General features: G+C 55.9%; 1 protein-coding gene across 5 annotated transcripts in view; it reads left to right on the plus strand.

Annotated features, from left to right (window-relative positions):
* The window catches only part of PTPRS (protein tyrosine phosphatase receptor type S), a 105,981-nt gene that overhangs the window by 35,901 nt on the left and 43,552 nt on the right, over positions 1 to 26,528 (plus strand). For all 5 annotated transcript variants that reach the window (XM_047777407.1, XM_047777406.1, XM_047777408.1 and 2 more), the window contains exons 2-6: positions 4,822 to 5,007; positions 12,364 to 12,509; positions 13,010 to 13,151; positions 19,129 to 19,317; positions 26,233 to 26,343. In XM_047777407.1, coding sequence (XP_047633363.1) covers positions 4,917 to 5,007; positions 12,364 to 12,509; positions 13,010 to 13,151; positions 19,129 to 19,317; positions 26,233 to 26,343 — 679 coding nt within the window. In that variant the 5' untranslated portion in view covers positions 4,822 to 4,916. The remainder of the gene's footprint in view (positions 1 to 4,821; positions 5,008 to 12,363; positions 12,510 to 13,009; positions 13,152 to 19,128; positions 19,318 to 26,232; positions 26,344 to 26,528) is intronic.

Here is a 26,528-nt window from a genome sequence, read left to right on the forward strand (position 1 = left end):
AGGCTGTGCATCACCAGGGGCTTTTCTGTAAGCCTGGCTGCCACTCTTGCCAGCCTCCAGCCCTGGGAAGTCCCTGAGGGTCAAGGTTGTACTGATAAGCCCCTGGCCCCGCAGGACAGACCAAACCTCGAGGTGGGGCAGGGAGAGGCAGTGGGGACTCCTCTGGCCCCAGGAGAATCAGCCTCGTGCCAGTGACACAGAGCCTATTTGCTGCCCAGTCCTGGGTCATAATCACCCTTTTATGCTCCCTGCGCCGCGTGGGCACACTAGGCTGGCTCCAGGATCACGTGACCTGTGCCCTGGTGCCCGACTGGAATGGGTGCCCACTCACCCCCTTGAGCGTGGCCTGGAAGCCCCCAGAGGCTATCCAGCAGGCCTCACCGGGCCCAGAGAGGGCCGTCCACTTTCCTGAGATCACGTGGACTCTAGGACCAAGCCCCCACCCAGCTGGGGGCCTTGGCAGAGTCCCTGCTCATTTGTGGGTCTCAGTTTCCCCATCTGTGCAAGGCAGGCACCCACCTCTGCTCGGCTGCTAGGAGGCAGGTGGTATGGCTCAGCGCCTGACACCCAGGTGGGTGGGGACCTTTTCTGGGCCCTGGGTTCCAGGTCTGTCTGGAGGCCACTCCTTTCCCTCCTCCTTATGCCCTGCCCAGCCCCATTTGCCACCCAGGCTATTTCCTTTGACTCCCAGGGGTGGCCGTTCCTCTCTTAATGGCCACGCCATCCTTCAGACACTTACGGATTGCTGTGTTGTGCAATCCCAGGGCGCCTACCTTACTTTCCTTTTCTGAGCCATGGTGAGGCTGGTGGCCCAGGCTGCTTTACTGCAGGAGGGCCAGGGAAAAGGCTTGGCCTGGCCATGCCCCTCACTGCTCAGAGCTGCCTAGGGCCCCTTACCTTGCGGGCTTGGTCCATATCTCCCACTCTGCTCTAATCTCTTCCCAGCTCATCCCCAGGACCCTTCCTCATGCTGTTCCTTCTGTGGAGACAACCCTTATCCCTTCCCATTCATCCTTTAATTCTCAACCAAGTAATAATATTGACATTAAATCTGGAGGCAGGAGTTCCTGTTGTGGCTCAGTGGTTAACGAATCCAACTAAGAACCATGAGGTTGTGGGTTCGATCCCTGGCCTCACTCAGTGGGTTAAGGAGCCAGCATTGCCATGAGCTGTGGTGTAGGTTGCAGACGGGGCTCGGATCCCACGTTGCTGTGGGCTGTGGCATAGGCTGGCGGCTACAGCTCCAGTTAGACCCGTAGCTTGGGAACTTCCATGTGCTGCAGGTGTGGCCCTAGAAAATACAAAAAAAAAAAAAAATCTAAATCTGGAGGCAGAAAGATCAAGGCAGTGGGCACCAGTGCACGCCTGGTGTCTTGGAGGAACAGCCAGGAGACCTGAATAGCTGGGGCAGAGTGAGCCAGGGGGAGAGGGAGGAGGTGGGGGCAGGGAGGGGACCAGGCAGGTTGTGAAGGGTCAGGTCAGAGGAGTTGGGCTTTTACCCACAGAGGAGGAGGGATGGGCCCCGACTTAGGTGCTCACCGGCGCCCTCTGGCTTTGGGGGGAGGACACACCAGCCAGGGATGGAGGTGGCATGGCAGGAGGTGACTCCTTGGGTCCAGGTGAGTCATGAGGGGGCTGGACCAGGTAGAGACAGAAGAAGGGGCAAGAAGTAGATTCAGGCTAAATTTTGACGGCAGAGCTGACAGAATCTGCATATGTTCTCTGCCGATCCCTAGCTGGAGACCCCACACCCAGGTCCTGCAGGAAGCCAGAGGAGGCCGGAGGGCCTTGGACTTTGCAGGGTCCTCCCTCAGCCAAGTTCCTTCAGGGAGGACCTCTCTTCCCTGAGTCTGTCCTACGCCTGCCACCCCCACTCCTGCCCCAGGAGCAGCCCCCGAGGCCGTGTCCTGCTCCAACCCAGCTGGCTCGGCGTCTCTGGGGGAGTCAGGAGCTTGAGGCTGGGCCCTGCCTGAGCCTGGATCAGCCCTATCCTGCCCAGTCACTGAGAAGGCATGGGCTCAGCAAGGCCGGGGATGCAGGAGCCAAGGGGTAATTAGGGGCCTCCCTGTTTAGAAGGCAGGGAGCGGGGGAGGCATTGTGGCCAGGGCCCGTACATGCATCAACTTCATCCGGGCCTTCAAGCAGGTGACCCCCGCCCAGGCCAGCTGGTGTTATGGGTGAGGAGACCAAGACTGAATTAGGGAGGTCATACCCTCCGCACCAGGGGGGCCTGGCAGCCCTGGGTTTGAGGCCTTCTGTGTTGCCGTGCTGCCTTGGTTTCCCCAGAGGCTGTCTGAGGGGGGACCTGGCCAGCCCATCCAAGTGGTCTGAGCCAGAGCCCCCTTCCCCAGATGTGGCCAAGCCCCTGTGCATCTATGGGTGGGGCCACCTGCCCTGGGGGCTGTTCCCCCGAGGTGGGGCCTTCCCCTTCCTCACTGGCCACTTTTGCTCTTAAAGGGCCCAGAGTGGAAGCACAGGGCAAGGAGGCGGCTCTAGGCTTCCGGTTGTGTCCCAGTGTCTATTTGTGGTCTGACTATGCGTGTGCCTATCTCTACTCGCACGTGTGGGTGAAGGGTTCTGACTTTGCGTGTCTGTGTATGTGGTTGGACTGGGTGCACCTGTGGCCTGCTCTGTAGCCCCACTGTGTGTGGGCATGCGAATCTCTGGGCTGTGTGTTTTTCAGCTGCCGTGCCTCATGGATCTCTGATCTACAGCCCAATTGTTTATATGTATTGCCTGCCTGACCGTGACCTTGTGTGGATGTTTCCTCTTGCTGTATACCCGTGTGTGTCTCTGGTCTGCCTGTGCTTGTGGTCTGACTGCACGCGCATTGTCTGCCCCACTGTGACCCTGTGTCTTTATCTTGAGTGACTCTGTCTGGGGTCTATTTTGTGCCTGTCCATGTAAGTTTCTTTAGCCTGATTACGTGTATGGACCTCTCTCATTGCCTGCCTGTACATCTGTGACTCTGTCTGATCTCCCTGTTTGTCTCTCTGCGGTTTGACTGCGGGTCTGGGTCTGTCTGTGGCCTGACTGTATGCAAGCATCCTTCTCTGTCCGGCCTGACTGTGTGCCTCTTGAGACCTCTCCCCCACACTCCCACCTTCTTCATCTCGGCTTCCCCACTCTTCACCCTGGGCCATGACCCGGCCACCACCAGCCCAGCCTTCCCCTGGGGCCACTTTGAGGCTGGGCGAGGTGACCGCAGCTGGGTATTTTGGGAGCCAGAATCACAGGGGCTGCCCCATCATTACATGGCACCCATCCTTTTGGCCATAGCCTGGACCCGCCCTGGGCACTGCCTGCGGTGATTGTGGGGCCGACCCAACCACCAGGGCCTCATCCTTGGGCCTCTCCCTTCCGCCTGGCTCTGGCTAAAGTGGAAACTGGGGAGGGGGCCGTCCCAGGGATTGGCCCCCGCGAGGGACCCTTCTGTCCCGGAGGAGTTTGGATCCTCGTGGGAGCAACAGACGCTGAGTGATTAGCATTCGCACTTGATTTGCAAAGTGGGGTAAATGCCATGGAGGATGATCTTAGTCATTTCTGGAGCCGTGGGATGTGGAATGGGGGTGGGGGCTGACCTTCGAGGGGCAGGGAGGGCTTCCGGAGGAAGTGGCAGGGGAGCTGAGACGTGTCACGCGGGAGCGAGGGGACAGCATTCCCGGCAGAGAGCACAGCGAGGTCAGAGGCTTGGAGGTGGGACTGAGCTGGGGCCATGTGGCTGCACCTCCCACGAGAGGGGGGCCGAGGTCAAGAGTGGCTTCCTCTGGGGGTGACAGGAGCCATGGGTGGTGGCCGGGCAGGGATGGGGGGAAGATCCATCTGGTGGCCAAATGGGCCGGGTTGTGGGGACAGCTGGCCGTGTGAGCTGGGTTCTTGTCCTTCGGGAGCCCTAGCTCGGGAGGGGGAGAAATTGGATGTTCAGGAGTTCCCATTGTGGCAGCAGTAGCAAGCCCAACTCATAGCTATGAGGATGCAGGTTCGATCCCCGGCCTCACTCAGGGGGTTAAGGATTCGGTATTGACCTGAGCTGTGGTGTAGGTCGCAGATGCAGCTTGGATCCCGTGTGGCTGTGGCTGTGGTGTAGGTGGCGGCTCTGGCTCCAGCTCTGATTAGACCCCTAGCATGGGAACGTCCGTATGCTGTAGGTGCAGCCCTAAAAAAGAAAAAGAAAAAGAAATTGGATGCGCAGAACAGCTTTGAGAGCCGGGCCCTGTTTGGGGTTGAGCCTGGGGTCAGGGCTGAGGTCTGGGCTTCATCACAGTCGGGGCTGAGCTGGGATTGGGGGGTGGGGACTGGCTCAGTCAGTTCGGGCTGACATTACAGAATACCATAGACTGTGGGCTTGTAAACAACACACATATCTCACGGTTCCAGAGGCCAGAAGTCCAAGATCAAGGCGCTGGCAGATTGGGCATCTGGTGAGGCCGACTTCCTGGTTCACAGCTATCTTCTTGCTGTGTCCTCACATGGCGGAGGGAGGGAGCGAGGGAGCCTTCTGAGTCCCTTTATAAGGGCACTAATCCCACTCACGAGGGTGCCACCACATGACCTAACCACCTCCCAAGGCCCCACCTGATCGTACCATCACCCTGAGGGTTAGGTCTCCACATAATTTTGGAGCCATGCATTCAATCTATAGTTGGGGCTCAGCACTTCCTGCCCTTTCTTCACCCTGTGACTCTCCCCCTGGGCCTTTAACCCTCTCCCTCCCATCCCCCGGTTCTCCTCTACCCCTCTGCCTCCCTCCTGCCACCTCCCTCATGAAGGCCCCCCGGATTCCCCTGCTCCCCTCTCACGGCCCCTCCATTGTCTCTGCAGACGCTGCCCCGTCTGACGCTTGGCTCGAGGCCTCTCTGTGAGGGACTGGGGGGCCATCCCCGCTCCAGAGCGGAGGTCGCAGGTCGCTGCTGAGCATGGCGCCTGCCTGGGGCCATGGCGTGGCAACTGTGGTTGGTCCCGTGGGCCTCCTCGTGGTCCTGCTGATCGGAGGCTGTACTGCAGAAGGTAAGCATGGGCATCTGGCTTTGTGTGTGCTCGTGGGGACACATGTCCCCACCTCCTCCCAGGGGCCCCCGGTTTTGCCGAATGGAGCCTCTGTGCTCCATGAAAGAGGCCAAGTAGAGTGCTTGCTGGGCACTGGGTCCTGAGATTCAGAGGTAAATAATAAGGCTGGTATTAAAAAGCAGTCCTAGTAACGCTGACGATGATGTCTGTTTCCCCAGCATCATCTCTGCACCAAGTCCGGTGCTAAACACACACATTACCTGCTCTGTCTCCCTCTGCCTCACAGAACCCAGCGTGCTGGTTGCATTACTCCACATTTTTCAGTGAGAGAAACCGAGGCTCAGAGGGGGCAGGGACTTACCTGAAGTCACTCCTGAGGGAGCCAGAGAATTTGCCTTCCCTTACCACAGGTAGAAACCCCAGTGCCCAGTTGGTAGACCCACAGGCAATCAAACCTTCCCAGGTAGAGCCAGGGAAGGCTGCTAGGGAGAAAGGGCATTGGAGCTGGGGTTTTGTGGGTGTATAGGAGTTTGCTGATGGAAAGGGCATTACCAGTGAAGGAGTTAACTCATGGGAAGACCTGGAGGTGAAGAAAGAGGTTGGTATAGTTTGGGGATTGGCAAGGCTGCGTTTCCGGCAGAAACATGGAAGAGGATGGGGGTCAGTCCTGGGCCGATAATGCCACGGTTTATCCCACCATGAGGGGCTTAGAGGAGGTGTCATTTAGGGCCATAGGGATCCCAAAGGTCAGGCCAACAGGGAAAGAAACTGGGGTCTGCTGTTAGGCTGAGTTTGAATCCTGATTGCTGCTAACCTGCTGTATGACCTTGGGCTAGTGATTGAACCTCTCTCAGCAGCTATTTCCACTCTGAATGAAACTCAGTATCATTCCCCCTCCCAGTATTCCTGGGACAAGGACACATGATAAGCCCTTGCATGCTGCTTGCACATAGTGGGCCCACAATACAAAGTTAACCACATGCATAATAATTCCTGCCGCTGGAGGAGACATGCACCTGCCTTGTCCATCTTTGCTTTTTGTTTTCATATTGTTTTTAATTTTTTATTTATTTTATTTTTTTGTCTTTTTGTCTTTTTAGGGCCCCACCCGCAGCATATGGAGGTTCCCAGGCTAGGGGTCGAATTGGAGCTGTAGCCTCTGGCCTACACCAGAGCCACAGCAACGCCAGATGCGAGCCACGTCTGCGACCTACGCCACAGCTCACGGCAACACTGGATCCTTAACCCACTGAGCAAGGCCAGGGATTGAACCCGCAACCTCAAGGTTCCTAGTCGGATTCATTTCCGCAGTGCCACAACGAAACTCCTGTTTTCATATTGTTTTTAGTACATGCCTAACACATTCGGATAGACCACCACAACCTGATGAGAAGAAGGCTATTATCACCACCCCTATTGTACAAATGGGAAAACTGAGGCACACAGTGAGGTTACATTATAGACAGGAAGTAGCCAGGCTGTCTGGTGCCAGAGCCCCAGTTGCTAACCAGCAGCCAGGCATGACTGGACCATGATCCATCCAGTCACCTGCCAGGGCCTGGGTCTTCTGGGCTGTGTTCCCCACCGTGGAATGGCAGCCAGAGGGTGCTGAGCATTTGTAGTTTTTCATTTATTTAATACCCCACCCTTGACACTTAACATGGGGGCTAGATCATTCCCTGTGGGGGACTGTCCTGGGCACTGTGGGGTGTGAAGCAGCTTCCCTGGCCCCACCCCCTCGATGGCATCCCCAGACCAAAACCACTGATGATTTAATTAATACCCGGATGGAATAAATAATATATTTTCTATTTTGACATCTTGCTCTAGTGATGATTATCAGCCTTGGGCAGGATAGAGCTGGGATTTTTCCCATTTTACAGGTGAGGAAACTGAGGCTGCAGAGAGACCATTGTGATGCAGGGATGGAGATCACAGAGTTTGGAGACTGTCCTGGTCTGGTCAGATCCTGGCTCTGTGGTGTGACTGTGGGTGGCTCTGTGCTCTTCTTCATTCAGTGGGTTTTTAATTTTTGTTTTGTTCGGCACAGCAGCTCGTTGTAGGATCTCAGTTCCCAGACCAGGGCTTAAACCTGGGCCGCAGCAGTGAAAGCACCAATTCCTAACCACTAGACCACCAGGGAACTCCCCTGTGGGTTTTAAATAAGCACCTACCGTGCACCAGGCACTGGTTTATACCTGGGGGACAAAACAGATATCCTGCCCCCTTGTGGAGTTGATAATCTCCGGAGGGAGAGACACCGAGCATGCCCAGGAGCAAGATAAGCAAGAAGGGAGATGAGGGCGAAAGGGGGAGGGTTGGGGGCTGCATTTTAAATAGGTCTGTTAGACATCGGAGAAGGTCACAGCCAGGAGGTGGCAACTGAGCAGAGAGCTAAAGGAGCTGAGGAGGGCAACCCGCGGGTGTCGGGTCGGAGAGGAGGTATCCTAGGCAGAAGGCACAGCCCGTGCAAAGGACCTGGGGCAGGACCATGCCTTGTATGTTGGAAGAACAAGGAAGCCCGAGTAGTTGGAGCAGAGTGAGCGAGGGGGAGAGAGGGAGGAGGGAGGACAAGAAGGGGACAGGTCTGGTTGTGCAGGGTCTTGTGGGCTACAGGGAAGGACTTGGTCTTTTACCCCTAGGGAGGTGAGAGCCCTTTAGGGCGGTAGGCAGAGGAGGGGTGGGACCCAATTTGGGTGCTCACGGGTGCCCTCTGGCTGCGAGAGAGGACAGACTTGTAGAGGGGGACAGAGCCAGGGCAGAGGGGACTGCACTGGTCCAGGTGAGCCGTGGGAGGGCTGGGGGGCAACCCAGGTATCAGCACCGGGCATGTAACTGGAGCTATCTCGGCCGGTCCCCTACAGTAAGCCCTGTCATTGTTTTTACTGTATTCCTTTAGATGTTGGTCGTGGCCTAGACTCAAACCCAAGTCTCCATCTCCACAGCTGGGGCACCTTGACCCCAGTAGATGGTCTGTTTAGCAGGACCCCTGGCACGTGGGGGCCAGCGGGGGGGGAGGGGCTGTGGGCACCGTGGTTGGCACTGCCAGCTTCAAGGAGTAGCCCACGTCCTCAGGGAGCTTTTCAGGTGGGGGCTGTCGGGCCATAGGGAGCCTGGGGACGGCCGCTGAAGTGTCCACCAGCCAGAACTGGGAGGAGTGTTTTCTGTCCTAGAAACAGCTTCGGTCCTATGGGGCCTTCCCGGAGTGCTGTGCGGCCGGCCCAGACTGGATTGGAGGGGACGGGTGGGTGGGTCTCCAGCTCTGGCACCAGATCCTTTCCCGCAGAATCTGAAGTGGAAAAACCGAAATGGGGCCAAGCCCCTCCCAGCCTCCGAGCTGTTGGCCTCACCACTCTGAACCCCAGTCTCTTCATCTAAGCAATGGGAACACCCCAGGTGCTCTCAGTCACTGAAAAACCCACCACCCTGTTTGCCAAGGGTACCATTTGCAGGGCCTTGGGAGCCAGATGCGACTGGGGTGGAATCTTAGCTCTTGACCATCGCAAGCTGGGTGACTAGAGGCTGGTCACCTACCCTTTCTGAGCCTCAGAATGGTGCCAAGTGTGAGAAGAGACCCAGCACAAAAAGCGCGCTTGCTTGCCACAAGCTGCAGCCATACCCCAGTGTGTATTTCTCCCGTCCAGGGCCCCTTTGCCAAGAAGAGGAGGGGAAAGTTTGTCCAAATGAGAGAGAATCCAAGGATTTATAATAAATATTCTAATGGGGGTTGCAGCCGGCTGAGAAAGCTCTTTGGGGCCAGCTGGGCTCTCAGAGCTGCCTGGAGGTGGGCTGAGAGCTGTCTGCCCTGCAGAGCGGTGGGGGGACCCAGGGAAGCAGTGGGCAGCTTCTTTGGACCTGCCGTCCAACAGACATCGAGGTTTAGAGCCCCATTTTCTCAAGGGTCACGGGGCATGGAGAGGAGGTGTAATGGGGTCCCGGGGAGTGGGGTCTGTCCCACCCCCAGCCTGCCGGGTGGCACCAGTATTTCAGCCCAGTGCCATCAGGGCTGTGATGGGGGACGCCCAGGGAAGGATGGGAACCGAGAGGGTCCCGACCCTGCCAGAGGTCATCCGAGAAGGCTCCCCAGGGGAGGTGCTGGCCCAACTGAGGTTGCAGCTGCCAGATGAAGGGAGGAGGAACAGCACGGGCTCCCATCATGTCTTGTTCCCTGGATTGCAGGGTGCTCAGGGTGTGTCCCCAGCTCTAAGCCATAAACAGGCAGCTGGATGCTGCTCACTCCCCACAGCCTGCTTCTGCCCTTCCTTCCAGCGACTCCTGAGGGAGGGTATTCCCAGAAGCAAGATTCCTGACCCGGCTGCAGTGGCTTCCCCCCCATGAACTTGGCTGAGGACCCGTATGGCTCCTGTCACCATTCTTGGAAGAGGAATAACCCAGGGAGGCAGGCCCAGCCCCCAGTCCCAGCGTGGAGCAAAAACATGTAAATCAAGCTCAAGGCAGATAGGATAGGAGTTCCCATCATGGCTCAGTGGTTAATGAACCCGACTAATATCCATGAGGACACAGGATCCCTGGCCTCGCTCAGTGGGTTAAGGATCTGGCATTGCCGTGAGCTGTGGTGTAGGTTGCAGACGTGGCTCAGATCCCGCGTTGCTGTGGCTGTGGTGTAGGCCGGCGGCTACAGCTGCGATTGGATCTCTAGCCTAGGAACTTCCATATGCCGCAGGTACAGCCCTAAAAAGACAAAAAAAAAAAAATGGCTGATAGCATAAAACATGGGCTTGGGGACGTTAGATCCAGTTAGATCCAGGTTCGAATCCTGGTGCTCTCCTTTCTGCCCTGCATACCCCATGCAAGCTCATTAACCTCCTTGAACCTGTACTGTCCCATCTGTACAGTGAGATTAATCATCACTGCCTCAGTAGGATACACAGGAGTTGAATGAGGCTACACATGCCTGCACAACACAGTAGGTCTACTGATTTTCCAGAGAGATGGCTAGTGTAGACTGAGATGGTCATATCAATGGGAGCATAGCCTTGGAGGAGGGAGGTGAGGCCAGTCAAGCCACTGGGATGGGGACTCTGTTTTGTTCAAAGTCCACCATGAGCCATGGATGGGAGAAATTGGGGTCTCTGGGCACCCAGACTGGGAACCTGAGGCCTCTTTAAACTTCTCAGTGCTCCTGAGCACCCAGAACTCTCAAGGTGAACTCTTGCATGGCCCAGCTTTCAGAGACCTGGCATTGCTCAAGCATAAGTTGTACATCCTCTGTCTGCCTCTCCCCAGACCCCAAACTTTTACTTACTTAATATTTTTCTTTAGTCAGCTTACCTTTCTGTTGAAACCTTAAAAAATTATAATTTTGGGAGTTCCCGTTGTAGATCAGGAGAAACGAACCCAGCTAGTATCCATGAGGATGCAGGTTCGATTCCTGGCCCCTCTCAGTGGGTTAAGGATCCAGCATTGCCATGAGCTGTGGTGTAGGTCACAGACATGGCTCAGAGCTGGCGCTTTGTGGCTGTGGCGTAGGCCGGCAGCTGTAGCTCCAATTCACCGCTAGCCTGGGAACTTCCATATGCTGCACCTGCAGCCCTGGAAAAAAAAATGTAATTTCAATTTAATTTTACATTTTTTAAAAAAAAATGTAATTTCAGATAGTTCTAAATCTAAACAGGTACCAAGATATGGAGTTCCCGTCATGGCACAGCAGAAACGAATCCTACTAGGAACCATGAGGTTGTGGATTCGATCCCTGGGTTAAGGTCTGGCATTGCTGTGGCTGTGGTGTAGACCGGTGGCTACAGCTCTGATTAGACCCTTGGCCTGGGAACCTCCATGTGCCATGGAGTGCGGTCCTAAAAAAAGCCAAAAAATAAAAAAGAGGTACCAAGATATGAAGCCTCCATCTCCCTGTGTCCAGCCGCCTGATTTCTCTTCCCAGAGATAGCTGTTGTTTACACACACACACACTTTCCCCATTTCCATTTTTCCCATCCCACAAACAGGAGCGTTTGCTATACTTTCCTACCCTTCACTTTTTGTCCATTTCACAGTGTATCTTTCTAGTCCTTCTCTAGCAGTTCATAACAAAAGCATCCTTGTCCCTTTTTACAGTTGCATAGTATTCCACTTCATTGGTGGCCCAGTATTCATTTAATTATCCCCTTTTGTTGGATAGGTTGTTTCACTCAGGACCTTGTATGTATGTCGCAGCTCTTGAGTTTATGGGTAAAACTCTCAGAAGTAACTGAATTCATTTTACAGGCTAATTGTAGCATTGCTGTGGATGGCAATCCAGCATCCCTTTGGGTGATTCAAAGGTTACTGTGAAAAGTCAATAAAAAAGAAAACAATGTTAATAAACTCTCACCGGGTCCTATAGTTGTCCAAGGCGCAGAGTTGAGACTGTCTAGCTGTTAAAGACATAGTAGCTCCCCCTTAGACTTTCCTGGGAAGACTTAACATATCAGATCATCGGGAGGGACAAGGATGTGGGCACAGGAGCCAGCCCGGGTCAGATCCCTGCTCAGCCACTGGCCAGTTGTGTGTTGAAGCAAATGCCTTGTCTGGTCTGTGCCTCCGTGTGCCCATGTGTGAACGTGTGCCCATGGTCCTGACCCTCAGCCTTGTCAGAAGTGTATACCTTCTGCATGCACTTGGCATTCACTAGGCACTCATTCTAAGTTTGGTCCTCCAGCTCTGCCCCACTGCGTTTGGACACCCCTCATGGATTAAAGAGGCTGGAGCCCTGGGTTTGAATCTGGCTCTGACTTCAGGTCCCTTGGTCACCCCCTGTTCCCTGTTTGATGCCTCAGTCTCCCCATGTGTGCCACCAGGGCTTTTGACCAAGTTATCACCTCCCACATCTTTTTAGGGCCAAGGACTCAAGGGTTTGGCTGATCACTACTGAGGGCCTCCGGGTGCTGAATTTGAGGACCCTTGAGTGTCAGGGATCTCCCCTCCTGCCATCCCCTGTGGCACTGGGCCTGAGTAGGTGTGCCCATGTGAGGCTGCATCCCTGTGTGGGTGGTGTGGCTCTAGTCCCCAGGGGGTAGGGGTGGGAGTGAGGGTGCTGGGCAGGCCCTGGAATACCCACAAGTGCCAGTAAGGGGGCATCCAGTGGTAGCATTTCTCTCTTTTTTTTGGCCACATCCATGGCATGTGGAAGGTCCCTTGTCAGGGATTGAACCCCACGCCACAGCAGTGACAGCGACGGATCCTTAACTACTAGGCCATCACGGAACCCCACATTTCTCTTTCCTTCTCTCTAACCTTCCTGTTGGGTCCTTCTTGTACCTCTCTGGGCAGACAGGAGATCGTGTTTGCGTGGCCCGTGGGGTCCTGGTCACATGCCCCGGCCCACCAGAGCCCCTCCTCTTCCTGCTTTTTCCCCAGAGCCCCCCAGGTTCATCAAAGAACCCAAGGACCAGATTGGTGTGTCAGGGGGCGTGGCCTCCTTCGTCTGTCAGGCCACAGGTGATCCCAAGCCACGCGTGACCTGGAATAAGAAAGGCAAGAAGGTCAATTCGCAGCGCTTCGAGGTGAGTTGGGGGGATGGGGGAGGAGAGACAGCCCAGGCTCAGCCCCACCCCCTGGACGGAGCCACGGAAACTTGAAAACTTTCCCCAGACGGCGCATGGGCAGCCAGGGCTGGGCATCCCGTCTAGGCGGCCCCCTTCCCCTCCTGCACCCTCCCTGCCTGCTCCATGAGGGCCCCGCCAGGTTCAGCTGTTCTCCCACCCTTGTGCTGTGTGGCCTCAAGCAATGCCCTGCCCTCTCTGAATCTTATCTCACCCCTTCACACAGAAGGGAATTCCCTACTCTGTGCACATTTCCATATCCAGTACACCTTTGCACACCTGTCACACACTTCCGTGTGCATGTCACACACCCACTCACACACAGTACCCTCTGTTTGTGCAGACCCAGTTTTCTGCCTCCACTGCATTGACAGACGTATACACACAGGCGAGGCAGCTCCCAGCTCATCTCCTGGTCACCCCTGGGACCCCAGCCTCACCCTGGCCTTTCTCCCAAACAGACGATCGAGTTTGATGGGAGTGCGGGGGCCGTTTTGAGGATCCAGCCACTCCGGACACCCCGGGATGAAAACGTGTACGAGTGCGTGGCCCAGAATTCAGTTGGGGAGATCACTGTCCACGCCAAGCTCACTGTCCTCCGAGGTATGGCACCTCCCAGGATAGGTGGGCAGGACCCGGGCCCTGGACTTTGGGGACAAACACCAAAGGGATCTGTGAAAGTCTCACTTGGGATTTTTTTCTTTAGGGGGGACATCTTCTAGTCCATAATACCACTGGGTCCATGGTCTTCTGGTAGGAATTTATTGAGCCTTTGCAGAAAAGAGGAGTTTTAAGGGCTAGAATCATCCCTGTTTGTCATCTTAACCATGCTCTTGTGATTCCACGAGGTGGATCCAACTCAGACTGAGAATTCATTGGTTCCTGTAATTAAAATGTCTATGGAGTAATTTAGCTTCAGGTTCAGCTGGATCCAGGAGCTGATACAGTGTTCTCAGCGCTCACTTTCTGCCTCCGGGTTTATTTTCTTCCATGTCAACTATACCCTCAGTGAGATTCCCCCCCCCCACCTCCACTTAGCTTCAGCTTCCCAGGCCCCCACTACAAAGAGAGGACTCAGTGACCCAGGACTGCTGTTCATTGGCCTTGTTTGGGTCAGACGACCATCCCTGAGCTGGTCACTATGGCTGGAGGAACAAATAACTCTGATTGGCAGAGTCCTCCCTGGAGTCAAGGGCGTGTCAGCCCACAAAGGGTCAAAAAGGGGTGGTTCCCCCAAAGGAACAAAGGAGGGATAGAGGCTGACTAGGCTGAAACAGCTCACTCCCACCTCCCTGAACATTCACACCCTGGCCTCATTCAGGTGGGCTGGGGCACCAGGAAATTGCTTCCTTATTGTAAACCAGCATCATTCAGTGTTGCCACAAACCTGCCCCACCCCTGGACCCCCACACCTGCTGCTCCTTACTTCCCTCTCCATTGCAAGGTAGTTTTAACCCAGGGGCCTGCAACTTGAGTGTACATCCTGGCGCTGCCACTCTGTAGCTGTGTGACCTTGGGCACCTCTCTGAGCTGCAGTTTCCTCACTTCCAAAGTGGGATGATAATGGTGTTCACCACAAGGGATCATGAACCAGAGAAACAGACATTACAGGTGGGGGACCCTCGTGATGCTCCACGGGGACAAGGATTTGGTTGGTTCTGCCTATCTGATATTATTATGACCATCATTGCTGTTAGTTTGGTTGTAACAAGACAGCTGCCACCGGCCATGCTCCAGCTCTCTGGTGGCTGGGTGGGTCCTGTCTTTCACCTGTAGGGGCACCCTGACCCTCTGTGATCTATAAGTAGGAGCCACAGCCAGCCATTAGGGGGTTGGTGCCCCCCCCGCCATGTGGCTCTGAGGGGGGGAGTGTTCCAGCGTCCCCCCAGGTGGCAGAGCGATGGTCAGCTTGGAGCCCTGGGAGGAGCTGTCACATCGGCTGTGGGGGCACTTCGTGCCAGACCCTGGTGTGTGCTCGCACTCAGAAGGCTCTGTGGTTGCCGCCTGGAAATTCCTAGTAATTTTTTTTAACAAGAGGCCCCATAGTTTCAATTTGCGTGGGTCCTGGAGCCCATCCGGCTGGGGCATGGAGGCAGGAGGAGTGAGGGGAGGAGCCCGCGTGCCCAGCCCGCCTCTTCCCAGCAGATATTTTTGCCCTGACCTCCCGCCGCCCCACCCCCTCCCCGCGCTAGCTCCCATTGTAAGCGCTCAGAGAGTTAAAAGGACAAGCTGTGAATCTATTAAGTGCCTGGTCTCCGGGAGTCTGGGAAAGACACAGCTCCCCTCCCTGCTCCCCATCAAGGCGCCCCGTGTCTCTGTTCTCCGGGTGCATGATGCTGGGGCTGGGCACCCAGCCCAGAGCGATTAACCTGGAGTGTCTGTCCCCTTCTCCACTTAGCCCCAGCCCCAGGGACCCCTGGCTGAGTGGGAAGGTCTGGGCTGCAGGGGAGGGGGGATCTTCCCTTCCACCACCGCCATCTGATTGTGGCCCCCGCTCATGCCTCCCTCACTGTTGTTTTAATTAAATTCCGAGGAACCAGGCACAATGTGGTACTCGATGAACATTTTTGTTGAATTAGGAGCTCTCCATAACATCAGGTGACCACCGCCTCCCCTACCCTGGCTGGCTGCCGTGCACTCAATCCCCCTCTCCCCCCATGGGGCTGCATGCACCCAGGAAGTGCTCACGTGAGGACAAGTGTGGGCTGCGGGTGCATACTTGGGTGAGCACGTGTGCATACAAGTGTACCCATGCACACACACAAACACACATACAGGAAATGGGAGCACAGAGGGACACCAGCAGACCCAGGCCCCCAGCCTGCCTAGGTCAGCTTTGAGCACCAAGAGTTGAGACTCTGCCCTAACCTTTGGTGATGTCATCAGTAACCAATCAGAACCATGTGTGAGGTGGTCCAGGCCTCAGGGGCCTGGGAAGAGCAAACGGGGGCGTGAACCAGCTCAGACAGGATGCAGCCACCCCTCAGACCTGACAGATCCCGGCTGGGCTTGGGGGTTCTGCAGCCGCAAGCTCCTCCCAGCTTTTTCCAGGCTGAGCCCAGCCGGGGTTCAAAGCCCGGTATTGCTGTGTCCCGGCTGTACAACTTAGGGCAGGTGTGTGTCTGTCTGAGCCTCAGTTTCCCCCACTGTGGAATGGATCCCATCGCTGAGGAGGGCACAGGAAGCTGCCTTATAGTGCCTGGTACCTAGTTAGTGCTCAGGACTTAGATGTGCAGCCGGTTTCCTTTACCAAGGGATCCCTGCCTGGGCTGGAGCCACAGCTCTCTTGTTTAACTGGGGACACGGGGTGATGCTACACCCCCATACCCACCTCTACCGCCTCTCCTGTGCCCAGTCTTGGCCTTCTGCCCCTTCCACGCACCTGCAGCTCTGTTCCCTCCCTGCATGGTGGCCTCAGACCTACCTCTTCCCCAGCCCTCCTGTCCATCACCCAACACCCTCGCCATGCCCAGTGCCCCTCCTGGGCATTTATGAGCAAATACCCATGTTTTGTGTCCTTTTAACACAAACGGCAGCGTTGTCTGTACCAGGAGGCAGCAGGTTTCTTCTCTACAATGCCAAAGGGTAAATGCTTTTGAAGCTGCAAGCTGGACAATCTCTGTTGCAACTTCTCAGTTCAGGAAAGCTCTTGTAGGTGATGAGGAAACCAATGGATGCGGCTGGTGTGCCAATAAAACTTTATCCACAAAAACAAGGGGCGGGGCCAGGGTTGGCCCAGAGGCCATAGTTTTCAATCTTTGGTCTATACCATCTCTCACTTTGAACTCTGCCGTTTAGCAACACATCTTGGACTTTGTTCAGATTCGGACTTTGTTCCAAATCTCTCTGTGAGGCGATTCTTTCTGCTTGTTTGGGGGACCTGGTCCATGGACGGCCTGGCCAATATGTAATAAGTCTCTGTTGACAGGTGTCGAGACTGTCACCAGGCTTTTACCATTGCTGTTAGGGCCTCAGGAATACCTCTGCCTTCCTTCTCTAGTGCCAGCTGCTGGGCTGAGGGTGCCGGGGTCTCAGGGCACCAAGTCACCCCTCCTGGTCCTGTTGTACCAATGAGCATCCCTACCGGTTGCAGACAAGTGTGCCTGTTTCTTCTCCATCTTGGCCCTGTGTGTGATCACAGTTTGTCACTTGTCCACCACCAGGGGTGGGGTGGGGACTGTTGGTTTGCAAGGGCTGCTGTGACACAGCTCCACAGTCTGGGCAGCCTGAGTCACATGTGTTCTTTGCATAGGCTGGAGGTCCAAGATCGAGGTGTCAGCAGGCTTGGTTCCTTCTGAGGCCTCTCTCCTTGGCTCATTGTCAACCGTCTTCAGTGTCCACATGGTCTCCCGTCTGTGTGTGTCGGTCCTCATCTCTTCTTATGAGGACATGAGTCCTCTTGGGTCAGGGTCTGCCTAATACCTCCTTTAAGTTAATGTTCATGACCTCTGTAGAGACCCTGTCTCCAAACACAGTCATAGCCGAGGTCTCAGGGATCAGGGATTCCACATAAGAATCGGGGGGAATGGGGTTCCCGTCGTGGTTCAGTGGTTAACGAATCCGACTAGGAACCATGAGGTTGTAGGTTCGATCCCTGGCCTTGCTCAATGGGTTAAGGATCCGGTGTTGTCGTGAGCTGTGGTGTAGGCCAGCAGCTACAGCTCTGATTCGACCCCTAGCCTGGGAACCTCCATATGCCTCGGGAGCAGCCCTAGAAATGGCAACAAGACCAAAAAAAAAAAAAGGAATTGGGGGTAAGGAACACATAACAGGGGGCTAGTGGCTATTTCTGTTTTTTTTTTCTTCTTTTTAGGGCTGCACCTGCAGCATTTGGAACTTCCCGGGCCAGGGGTTGAATTGGAGCTGCAGCTGCAGCCTACACCACAGCCATAGCAAGATGGTTAACCCGCTGAGTGAGGCCAGGGATTGAACCTTCATCCTCATAGAGACAATGTCAGGTCCTTAACCTGCTGAGCCACAATGGGAACTCCCACTAGTGACTCAATTTTAGCTGAGGAAGCCTGCCCCACCCCAGGGGACCCTTTGTCCATTGTGGATTTCAGGCCAGACCAGAGCTGGGGACACTAGAGGTCAGAGCCAAAGGAGCCAGGGGTCCAGGTGCTGGAGGTGGCGGGTGAAGGTGTGGGAGAGGGTAGGGCCTAGTGGGAGACCCTCGAGCTGCATCCCCCTCACTGGCATCAACCCGATAAGTCAGGCCAAGGAGTCCATGATGCCATTTGCAGGGTACACAAACAGAGGCCACCTGCCTCACCACCCCAGCCCAGAACCACATTCTCCATCACTGGATGTGGGGACCAAGAGTCTCCAGGGAGGGATGTTTTTCTCTTTGTATCCCCCCACCCCCCCCACCCCCTTTTATTGGATGCTTGCCAGAGAATGGGGAGCCTGAGGCTGGGAGACATGAGGCTTCTCAAAGGTTGGCAGTAACTAGGGGTGAATCATTTGTGTACTTATTGAGCACCAACTGCATGCCAGGACCTGCATGGGGCAGTGGGGACACAGATAAATCATTTTCTGTGGAGTTCAATGCTCAGATGTTCTGGAGTCTGGGAGGATTTATAAGTTGGGGCCACAAAAAAAAAAAAAAAAAAAGACGTTCCCATTGTGGCTCAGTGGTATCCATGAGGACACAGGTCCAATCCCTGGCCTCACTCAGTGGATTAAGGATCTAGTATTGCTGTGTAGGTCACAGATGCGTCTCAGATCCTATGTTGCTGTGGCTGTGGTGGAGGCCGACAGCTGTAGTTCCGATTTGAACCCCTAGCCTGGGAACTTCCATGTGCCTCAGGTGCAGCCCTAGAAAGCAAAAAAAAAAAAAAAAAAAACAAACTTGGGGCCGTCAGCTAGGCTGAGGTGACATAGACACGTTGCCCAGGGTGTGAGGCAGAAGGGAGCATGATGACATCAGGGAGCAAGGTGGCCAGTGTGGCTAGACAGAGCAAGAAGCAAGCGTGAGGCTGGCTTGTGATGGAGCTGCCGAGGCCGGTGGGGGCCAGCGCTGAGTGGGGAGCCTGGGTTCCTCTGGGGAGTGGTGGGGAGGGCAGGCAGGAGAGGTGTGGTGTGGTCTCATTTACATTTCGAAAAGCTGCCTCTGGGGTTCCCTGGTAGCTGAGGATCTGTCATTGTCACACTGTGTCGCCTCTGCATGGGTGTGCCCCCCCCCCGCCCCCAAAAGTGCCCTCTGGCTGCTGTAAAGCAACTCAAGGGTTTTGTAACCTCGGCCCTGACGGTCCTCTGCAGGGCCATCCTTGGTGCTGTGGGGTGTAGAGCAACAATCCCCATCTACTCGATGTCAGGAGTCCCCTAGTCTTGACAACCACAGATTTCCCCAGACATGGCCCAGTGTCCCCTGGGGGCAGGATCACCCCGGGTCAAAGGCACCGGTCTGGCCTGATGTCTTCCCACCAGTTCCCACACATGAGAGTGATGTTTCCCACGGACCAAGAGGAAACAGGCTACAAATGGTCACACTGCCCAGCGGGGGCTGGACCCAGCGCCCTGGAGGGATGGCCGTGCAGTAATTGGGCCTTGGCTTTGCTTTTGCCATCTCCACCCTCAGAGGACCAGCTGCCCCCCGGGTTCCCCAACATCGACATGGGCCCCCAGCTGAAGGTGGTGGAGCGGACACGCACGGCGACGATGCTCTGTGCTGCCAGCGGCAACCCTGACCCTGAGATCACCTGGTTCAAGGACTTCTTACCCGTGGACCCCAGTGCCAGCAACGGGCGCATCAAGCAGCTGCGATCAGGTGAGTGCAGGTGGCTGGGAAGATGTGGGAGCCACAGAGGACAGCACGGGGAGGGCACCCTCTCCAGCACCCAAGCCCTGGGGGCTAGTGGAAGACAGAAGGGCAGAGCTGACGTGCAGCCTCGGAGGCCGTGGGTGCTGGGGGAGTGTGTCTTCAGCGCTGAACCCATGCGGATGTGATAGGGCGTGACGGGCAGGGGTCATGGGGCGCCATAGTGGGTGGTAGGCAGAGAGTTCTTCAGTGCCTGAGTGGGAACATAACAGACCCAGAAATGCACAGTGATGGCGAGCCACCGAGGCCTCAGGAGCAGTGTCTCCAATACCCAAAGCACTGCTGTCCTCATGAAGCGTAGACAGGCATAGACGGCAGGTGTCCATGGTGCCCCAACAGTGGGGGCCAGACAGGCAGAGGTGATGGGGAGCCACGGAGGGTGGCGGGGGAAGGCTATCTTCAGTGTCTAACCACTGGCTATCTATCGGGGCCCAGTCAAGATAATGGGGAGCCCCGGAAGGTGGCAGAGGGAGGGTTTCTTCTATGCTGAAGCAGGAGATATGTCCAGTGAGGACGTAAGGGGGTCCAGACAGGTAGGAATAGAGGAGAGCACTAGGCCAAGGCAAGTGTTTCCAGTGCTGAAACAGTGGGTGTCTCCAGAGGAGGTAGTGGGCGGAGGCAGCTGAGGCCATGGGGAGCCCCAGAGAGCTGCAGGGAGAGATGGTCTCTGAGCCTGCAGCAATAAGGACACCATGGGGCACCGACAGGCAGTCCAGCCTGTTTGTCCTGGTCCTGGCCAGACTTGGAGGGCGGGGAGGGGGGGTTGGAACAGAGCATAAAACCTTGGCCACCTTGGGCCAGGCACATACACACAACTTCCAGTTGTGTCTCAGCTTAGCACCTCCGTGCCCCCTCCGTGAGTCCGTCCATCTGAGGGGCTGTGTGTGCATTGTGTCGATTGTCCCACCGCCTCACGAACATCTACGTGTGGATCCCCATGTGTCCTGACCTGCTCCCCACCAGTGGGCACACACAGGCCATGCCCTCGGCACACGGGTCACCTTCTCCCTCCCAGAGCGAAGCTTGTCTGTGTGCATCTCAGCCACACATATGTCTGAGTGACAGTCCCTCCCGTGTGCATGTCTGTTCCTTGTGGGTGGACGCATGTGTGGTCAGGATGTGCCCACGGGCACTCACACATGTTTTCGTCCACTTTTGAGTACACGTGTTGGTGCACCCCCTTTTTTCTCTCTCCCCTTCCTATGAGGACTCCCCCACCCCCGCCCCGGAGCCACCCCTACCTGAAGGCCTCTCCATTGTTCTCAGTGCTCCCTGCCCATCCCCACTCACTGCTCAGCCTCGTCCTCTGAGGAGTCTGTCTGCCCATCCTCTGCTTTCTGCTCCTTCTAGCGAAGACCCAGACCCTGAAAAGGGGCAGATGTTAAGCCCAGAATGTCTTCCCTGGAGCGACCCTGGCCCCTGCACCAGGGAGAGAAGTAGCCTTCCCCGTCCCCACCTCTCTGAGGATATTTGCAACTTTGTGGGGGGGTTCAGCTGGAGGAGTGATGGCAGGCTTGGGACTCCAATTTCTTCCTTGATGGTCTCTGCCATCACAACCCCAATATAGCAAAATGATCAAGAGTGTGGACCTCAGAGTTCCCGTCATGGCTCAGTGGTTAATGAATCCGACTAGGAGCCATGAGGTTGCAGGTTCGATCCCTGGCCTTGCTCAGTGGGTCAAGGATCCAGTGTTGCCGTGAGCTGTGGTGTAGGTCGCAGACATGACTCGGATCCCGCGTTGCTGTGGCTCTGGAGTAGTCCGGCAGCTACAGCTGCAACTCAACCCCTAACCTGGGAACCTCCACATGCCTCGGGAATGGCCCTAGAAAAGGCAAAAAGACAAAAAACAAAACAAACAAAAAGAGCGTGGACCTCAGCACCCGACTGTCCAGTGTGCGCCGGGGCATGCCCTCCTCTTGGCATCTCAGTGTCCTCAGAACACGTGCCCCCCCCACCCCCGAGTGTTGTTGCGAGGGGCCCCTGACGGGTGGCCTGGCCCGTCCTCAGTGCTCCAAGAACGGCAGCTGATTTAATCACCATAATCAACCTGATTTGTCTTCTGACCCCTCCCCGTGAGGATACAGGCTTCTGCATAACCACCCGTTAATGTTCCTGTTCTCTTTTCTTGTCCCTCCGTTGTAAACGTTCAGAAACCTTTGGTAAGTTTAATTTCTTCACCACGTCAACCACTAACGCCCCCTCCTCCCCCATGTCGCCCCGCCTCCCAGCCGTCCCCTCCCCTCAGACTAACAGCCACCGTGACAGTAACTGTGACCCACTCTACGTGGCATGTGTACTAACGCCTCCCCCCACCGTCCCCGCCCCCAGCCCCCCAGCCCTCCCCACCCAGGCACCAGGGGGCTGCAGAGAGAGGAGCCCAAACGGAAAAGAGGAACAAAGACCACAAGGGGGCTGGTGGAGCTCCGCATGTAACAGCCACCCCTGCCCCTGCCCCATCCTGGGCCTCGACACAGCTGGAAAATGGTGAAATTACAGAAGTCGGGGGGGGGGGGGGCGGGGGGGGGCTGGATATAAGGGAAGGAGGGGGAGTGTTCCCGCTGGGCTAGTCCTGGGTGTATCTCATTCTTTTCCCCAGCATCTACCCTGAATCCCCTGAAACCAGCTGCTAGGCTCATTCTTACTAAGGTGAGAATGATAATGGCCTATAATGGTCACCTCTCACCTTTAATACCCAAGGCGGTGTGTCCTTTCCTCTCTGTAGAGGGGCCGTGGGCTACTGGGCCATCGTGGGAAGTTCTGCCTCTGGCTTCTCTTAGCATAATAGTTCAATGAACCAGCCTGAGCAGGGGCCGACCTAGATTCCCAGTGACCTGGATTTTTGTTCTCCATGGTACAGCCTTCGGCAAATTCCATTTCCGGCTCATGTGAAGAGGAGGAGTGGCCCCTTTGGGTTGGAGATTTTGTAAGAGATCATACAGGGTCCTCCCAAAGTTCAGGCTAGAAGGGCCCCAGCCTGGGAGGCTGGAGTGCGGGTTAAGGGCCCATCCCTGCCTCTGCCTCATGGTGGGACAAGTCCTTGTGGGCCTCAGTTTGCCCGTCTGCAAAATGGGCCTGAATGCGGAAGGAGCCTTGCTTTCTCAAAGCTTCTCTGCCCTGGCCTTGGGGTGCCCGTGTCCTCAGTTATCAGCTGTGATCAGCACAGGTAGAGGGGGCCCAGATGGCCCCCGGGAGCGTGAGCAGAAGGTGGGCAACTCCAGCCCGGGGCCACCTTTTCTGGTCTCCTGAACTGTCCCTGCCCCCAGGGCCCATCTCAACAGACACAGTCCTCTTCCTCTTTTCCTTTTGGAAGTTAAGGAGGCTGCGGCGCCCTCCCTGTGCCCTCCATCCCCTGTCACTGCCCTCCCCTGTCCCTCCCACTTGGCCTGTCTCTAAAACCTTCCCTTGGCTTTATTAATGCCCGGTCCTGGGGCACTAACCCTTCTCCCCCGTCTCTAACAAGATTCCCAAGACCCATCCCCCTCATTCCCTGTCCCTCCCAAGAAGGAAAAGAGTAGAGGTCATGGACCTCCCTCCCTCCCTCGACCCAGAAGGAGGGCAGCTGACAGGGCCTGGCCAGGCCATGGATCTCCGTGGGGCACCGCCACGCCCCTCAGGCCTGTCCAGAGGGGCTTCTAGACTCAGCCCATCTTTCCCCAGGAGAGTCTCCTCACCTCCTCTAGGAAGCCCTCCGGATTGGCAAGCCCTCAGACCCCACCCTGCTCCTAGGAGCCTGGCCTTCTCTTCCTCAGCAAGCCTGTAAACCCAGGGCTGCCCCTGCCCCATGTCCCCCTCTCCCCCCGGGCAGAGTGGACAGGTCTGGCTGGTGGCCTGGCCCCGCCTCCCTGGGGCCCCCCGGCCCCCCAGGACTGCCTTCTGACATTCACCTGACTCTCTCTGCTTCCCTTACAGAAAGCACTCCGATCCGAGGTAAGAGGCTCTTTCCTCACCCACCCACCCACTCACGCTCTCTCTCACTGCCACCCAGCCTCCCAGGCTTCATGAGGGGCTGCCGCCAGGCCCCCCTCCACATGCCTCCTCCTCGCCACCCTGCCCAGTGTCCGTGCAGTCTCTGTGTCTACGTCACTGTCTGTGGCTAGGGGCCAAGTGTGGCCATGCTGGCCCTTCGGGTCACCTGGCTGCAGTCAGGGGGTTGTGTCCTCTGGAAGGGGCAGTGCCTGCCATCCCCACCCAGAGCTCTGGGGGCCAGGCCCCTGACCAGTGCCCTGTACACAGCCGTCAGCCATCTCTAGCCTCGATTTCCCCATCTGTACAATGAGTGAGCAGAGGGCGCCTCCCAGCTCTAAAGCTCTGATCTGGGCCCTGAGGGTGGTGGTGGGGGATGGGGTCCAGCTTGATGGAGCAGAGAGACAGGCAGTCACAAAGGCAGCCCCATGGTGCTGCCCCAGAGAATGGACTAGAACAGGCCTGGGTGGGAGCCTCAGGGAAGAGTCAATGTCTAGTCCTGACTTTGCTACAAAATGCTGTGTGACCTTGAACAGTCTCCCTGCCCACTCTGGGCCTCCATAGTAATACCTGGCTGCCTGCTCTCCTGGAGCCTTGAGGTTGATGGGAACTGAACCCTAGCGCAGAGGACCCCCCTTCCCTCCCACCCCGCCAGAGAGAACTTCCCAATGTGTGGGTCCCTTTCACTTCCTTGGGACAACCACAAACAAAGCTGGGTGGTGGAGTGGGGTCTGCTTGGGACTCTGGACTGGATTTCTTGGACTCCTGGTGCCAGGGACTCTGATCAAAACCTGTGACTCCAACAAACTTGGAGCTCTCCCCTCACCTCCATTTACTCACATGTACCAAGTGACGGGGTCCAGGCCTGTGATTCTAACATATACCAAGATATTCATGCAGCTTTATTTGCTTAGGAGAATGAGGACTTTGGGCCAGGCCTTTGATTTCAAACCTGCTGTGGCAATCTCTGCCTCATTTTTGTTTGTTCATGGGCACTTGAGTATTTTATCAAGACTCATGATTCAGCCATACTTAGAGATGTTCGCTTGACTTCACCTACTTGTGAAAATGATTCGTTCCAGGCCTGTGGTCCCAGGTATCTTCAGGGAAATCTCAGCCATGTTTTCATTTACTCGTGGGCACTGTAGTGTTTAATCAAGGCTCTGTACTTGCAAACATTCTTAAGAAGTTTCATTCATATTCACATGCTCATGGCAAGTTAAGTCTTTCATCTGAGCCTGTGATTTCAAACATATTGAAGGGATGGGGATCAGCCCTGTTTTCATTTACTCGTGGGCACCAAGACCTTTGACTGGGCCTGTGATTTTTAAATATGCTTGGGAAAATAGACCCCTTCTTTAAATGCTCACTCATGACCAAAAAATTCTTTGATAAAGGCTTGTGATTTCAAACCCACTGGAGGCCTGAGAACCTCAATTATATTTGTGGGTATTTGAGGTCTTCCTTCAGACTGCTGATTTCAAACACTTCTGAAAATTCTCAGAGTTCCCGTTGTAGCTCAGTGGGTTAAGAACCTGACGTAGTGTCCATGAGGATGCCGGTTGGATTCCTGGCCTCACTCAGCAGGTTAAGGATCTGGCTTTGCCGTGAGCTGCAGTACAGGTCACAGATACAGCTGGGATCCCAGTGTTGCTGTGGCCATGGTGTAGGCCAGTAGCTGCAGCTCTGATCCGACCGCTAGCCTGGGAACTTCCATATGCCATAGGTGCAACCTTTAAAAAAAAAAAAAGAAAATTCTCCCCACTAACCTTTGAGCCCCTTGGACTTGGGTCTTCCTTCGTGATTGCAAACACGTTTGAGAAAATTCATTTGGTTACTGGTAAGCACCAGGATCCTGACTCCAGACCTGGTTAAATCCAGACAGACTGACTTAGGTGCCTTTAAATCTCTGGGGCAATTCAGAGTCCCCTTCAGTTTCCGGTACAGAAAGCTTGGATCCAGGCCTTTGATTTCAGACACACTTGACCTGTGTTACTTTCAGCATCCTTTGCCTTCATTCTTCTTCTTCTTCGTTTTTTGTTTTTTTTTTTTTTCCTTTTTAGGGCCACACCCGAGGCATATGGAAGTTCCCCAGCTCAGAGCTGCAGCTGCTGGCCTACGCCACAACCACGGCAATGTTGGATCCGAGCCACATCTGTGACCCATGCCACAGCTCATGGCAATGCTGGATCCTTAACCCACTGAGAGAGAGGCCAGGGATCGAACCCAAGTCCTCACGGATACCAGTCGCGTTTGTTACCCCTGAGCCACACGGGAACTCCCTGCCTTTGTTCTGGCGGAGGGTAACCCAGTCCTGAACTGTAAATGACCTTGAAGAAACACAACCCTGGCTCCGATCACAGACACTGTGGGCCTTGATACTTATGATTTCAAACATAACTTGAGGAACGCAGACCCATGTTCATTTTGACACGTGGGCGCTGGTTGAAACCAGAGAACGACCACCAGCTCCCCAAGATGGCACATCATCTGTGGTGGCCCCTTCAACGCCAGGGTCTTTGCTGTGCATTGGGAATGCCAGCCAACCTGCCCTCCACCCCCCACCAGGGGAGCATTCCTGGGTGATTTCTTGAACACGCCTCTGTTGGCACGCACTTCTCCCAGCCTCGTCGTTCAACTTGGCAGTCGCGTGTGAGGTCCTGGTTGAGGATGGAGGATTTGCAGGGCATGCAGTGTGGTCAGGCTTGCGGTGGGGGGCGCCGCAGGCAGGGAGGCCCCGGTCTAGCAGAGGCTTCTAGGCTGACTCAGCTCTCTCATCTGCCTCTCTGGCCCAGCCCACCCAAGAGACAGGCTGGACAGGGCCCTGGGACAGCCGTCCTGCCTGCCCCCGTTCCCTGGGGCCTCCCCTGACAGGACAGGCCTTGTCCCCTCTTCCCACAGGAGCCCTGCAGATCGAAAGCAGTGAGGAGACTGACCAGGGCAAATACGAATGTGTGGCCACCAACAGCGCCGGCGTGCGCTACTCGTCACCCGCCAACCTCTACGTGCGAGGTAGGGAACACTGCGTCCAGGTCAAAGACAGGGACCCGCCCCACCTGTCTCCCCTCCCTTGGGCTCACAGCCTCCGGGCTCCCCTGTCCCCTGCAGACCCCAGCAGGCAGGCCCTCCCCCGCTGGGGGCCGTGGGACCTTGGGCCAGGCGGTGTATCTCTGGGCCTCAGTTTCCTCGCCTGTAAA

Source organism: Phacochoerus africanus, chromosome 4 (assembly GCF_016906955.1).
Source record: "Phacochoerus africanus isolate WHEZ1 chromosome 4, ROS_Pafr_v1, whole genome shotgun sequence".
NCBI classification, from domain to species: domain Eukaryota; kingdom Metazoa; phylum Chordata; class Mammalia; order Artiodactyla; family Suidae; genus Phacochoerus; species Phacochoerus africanus.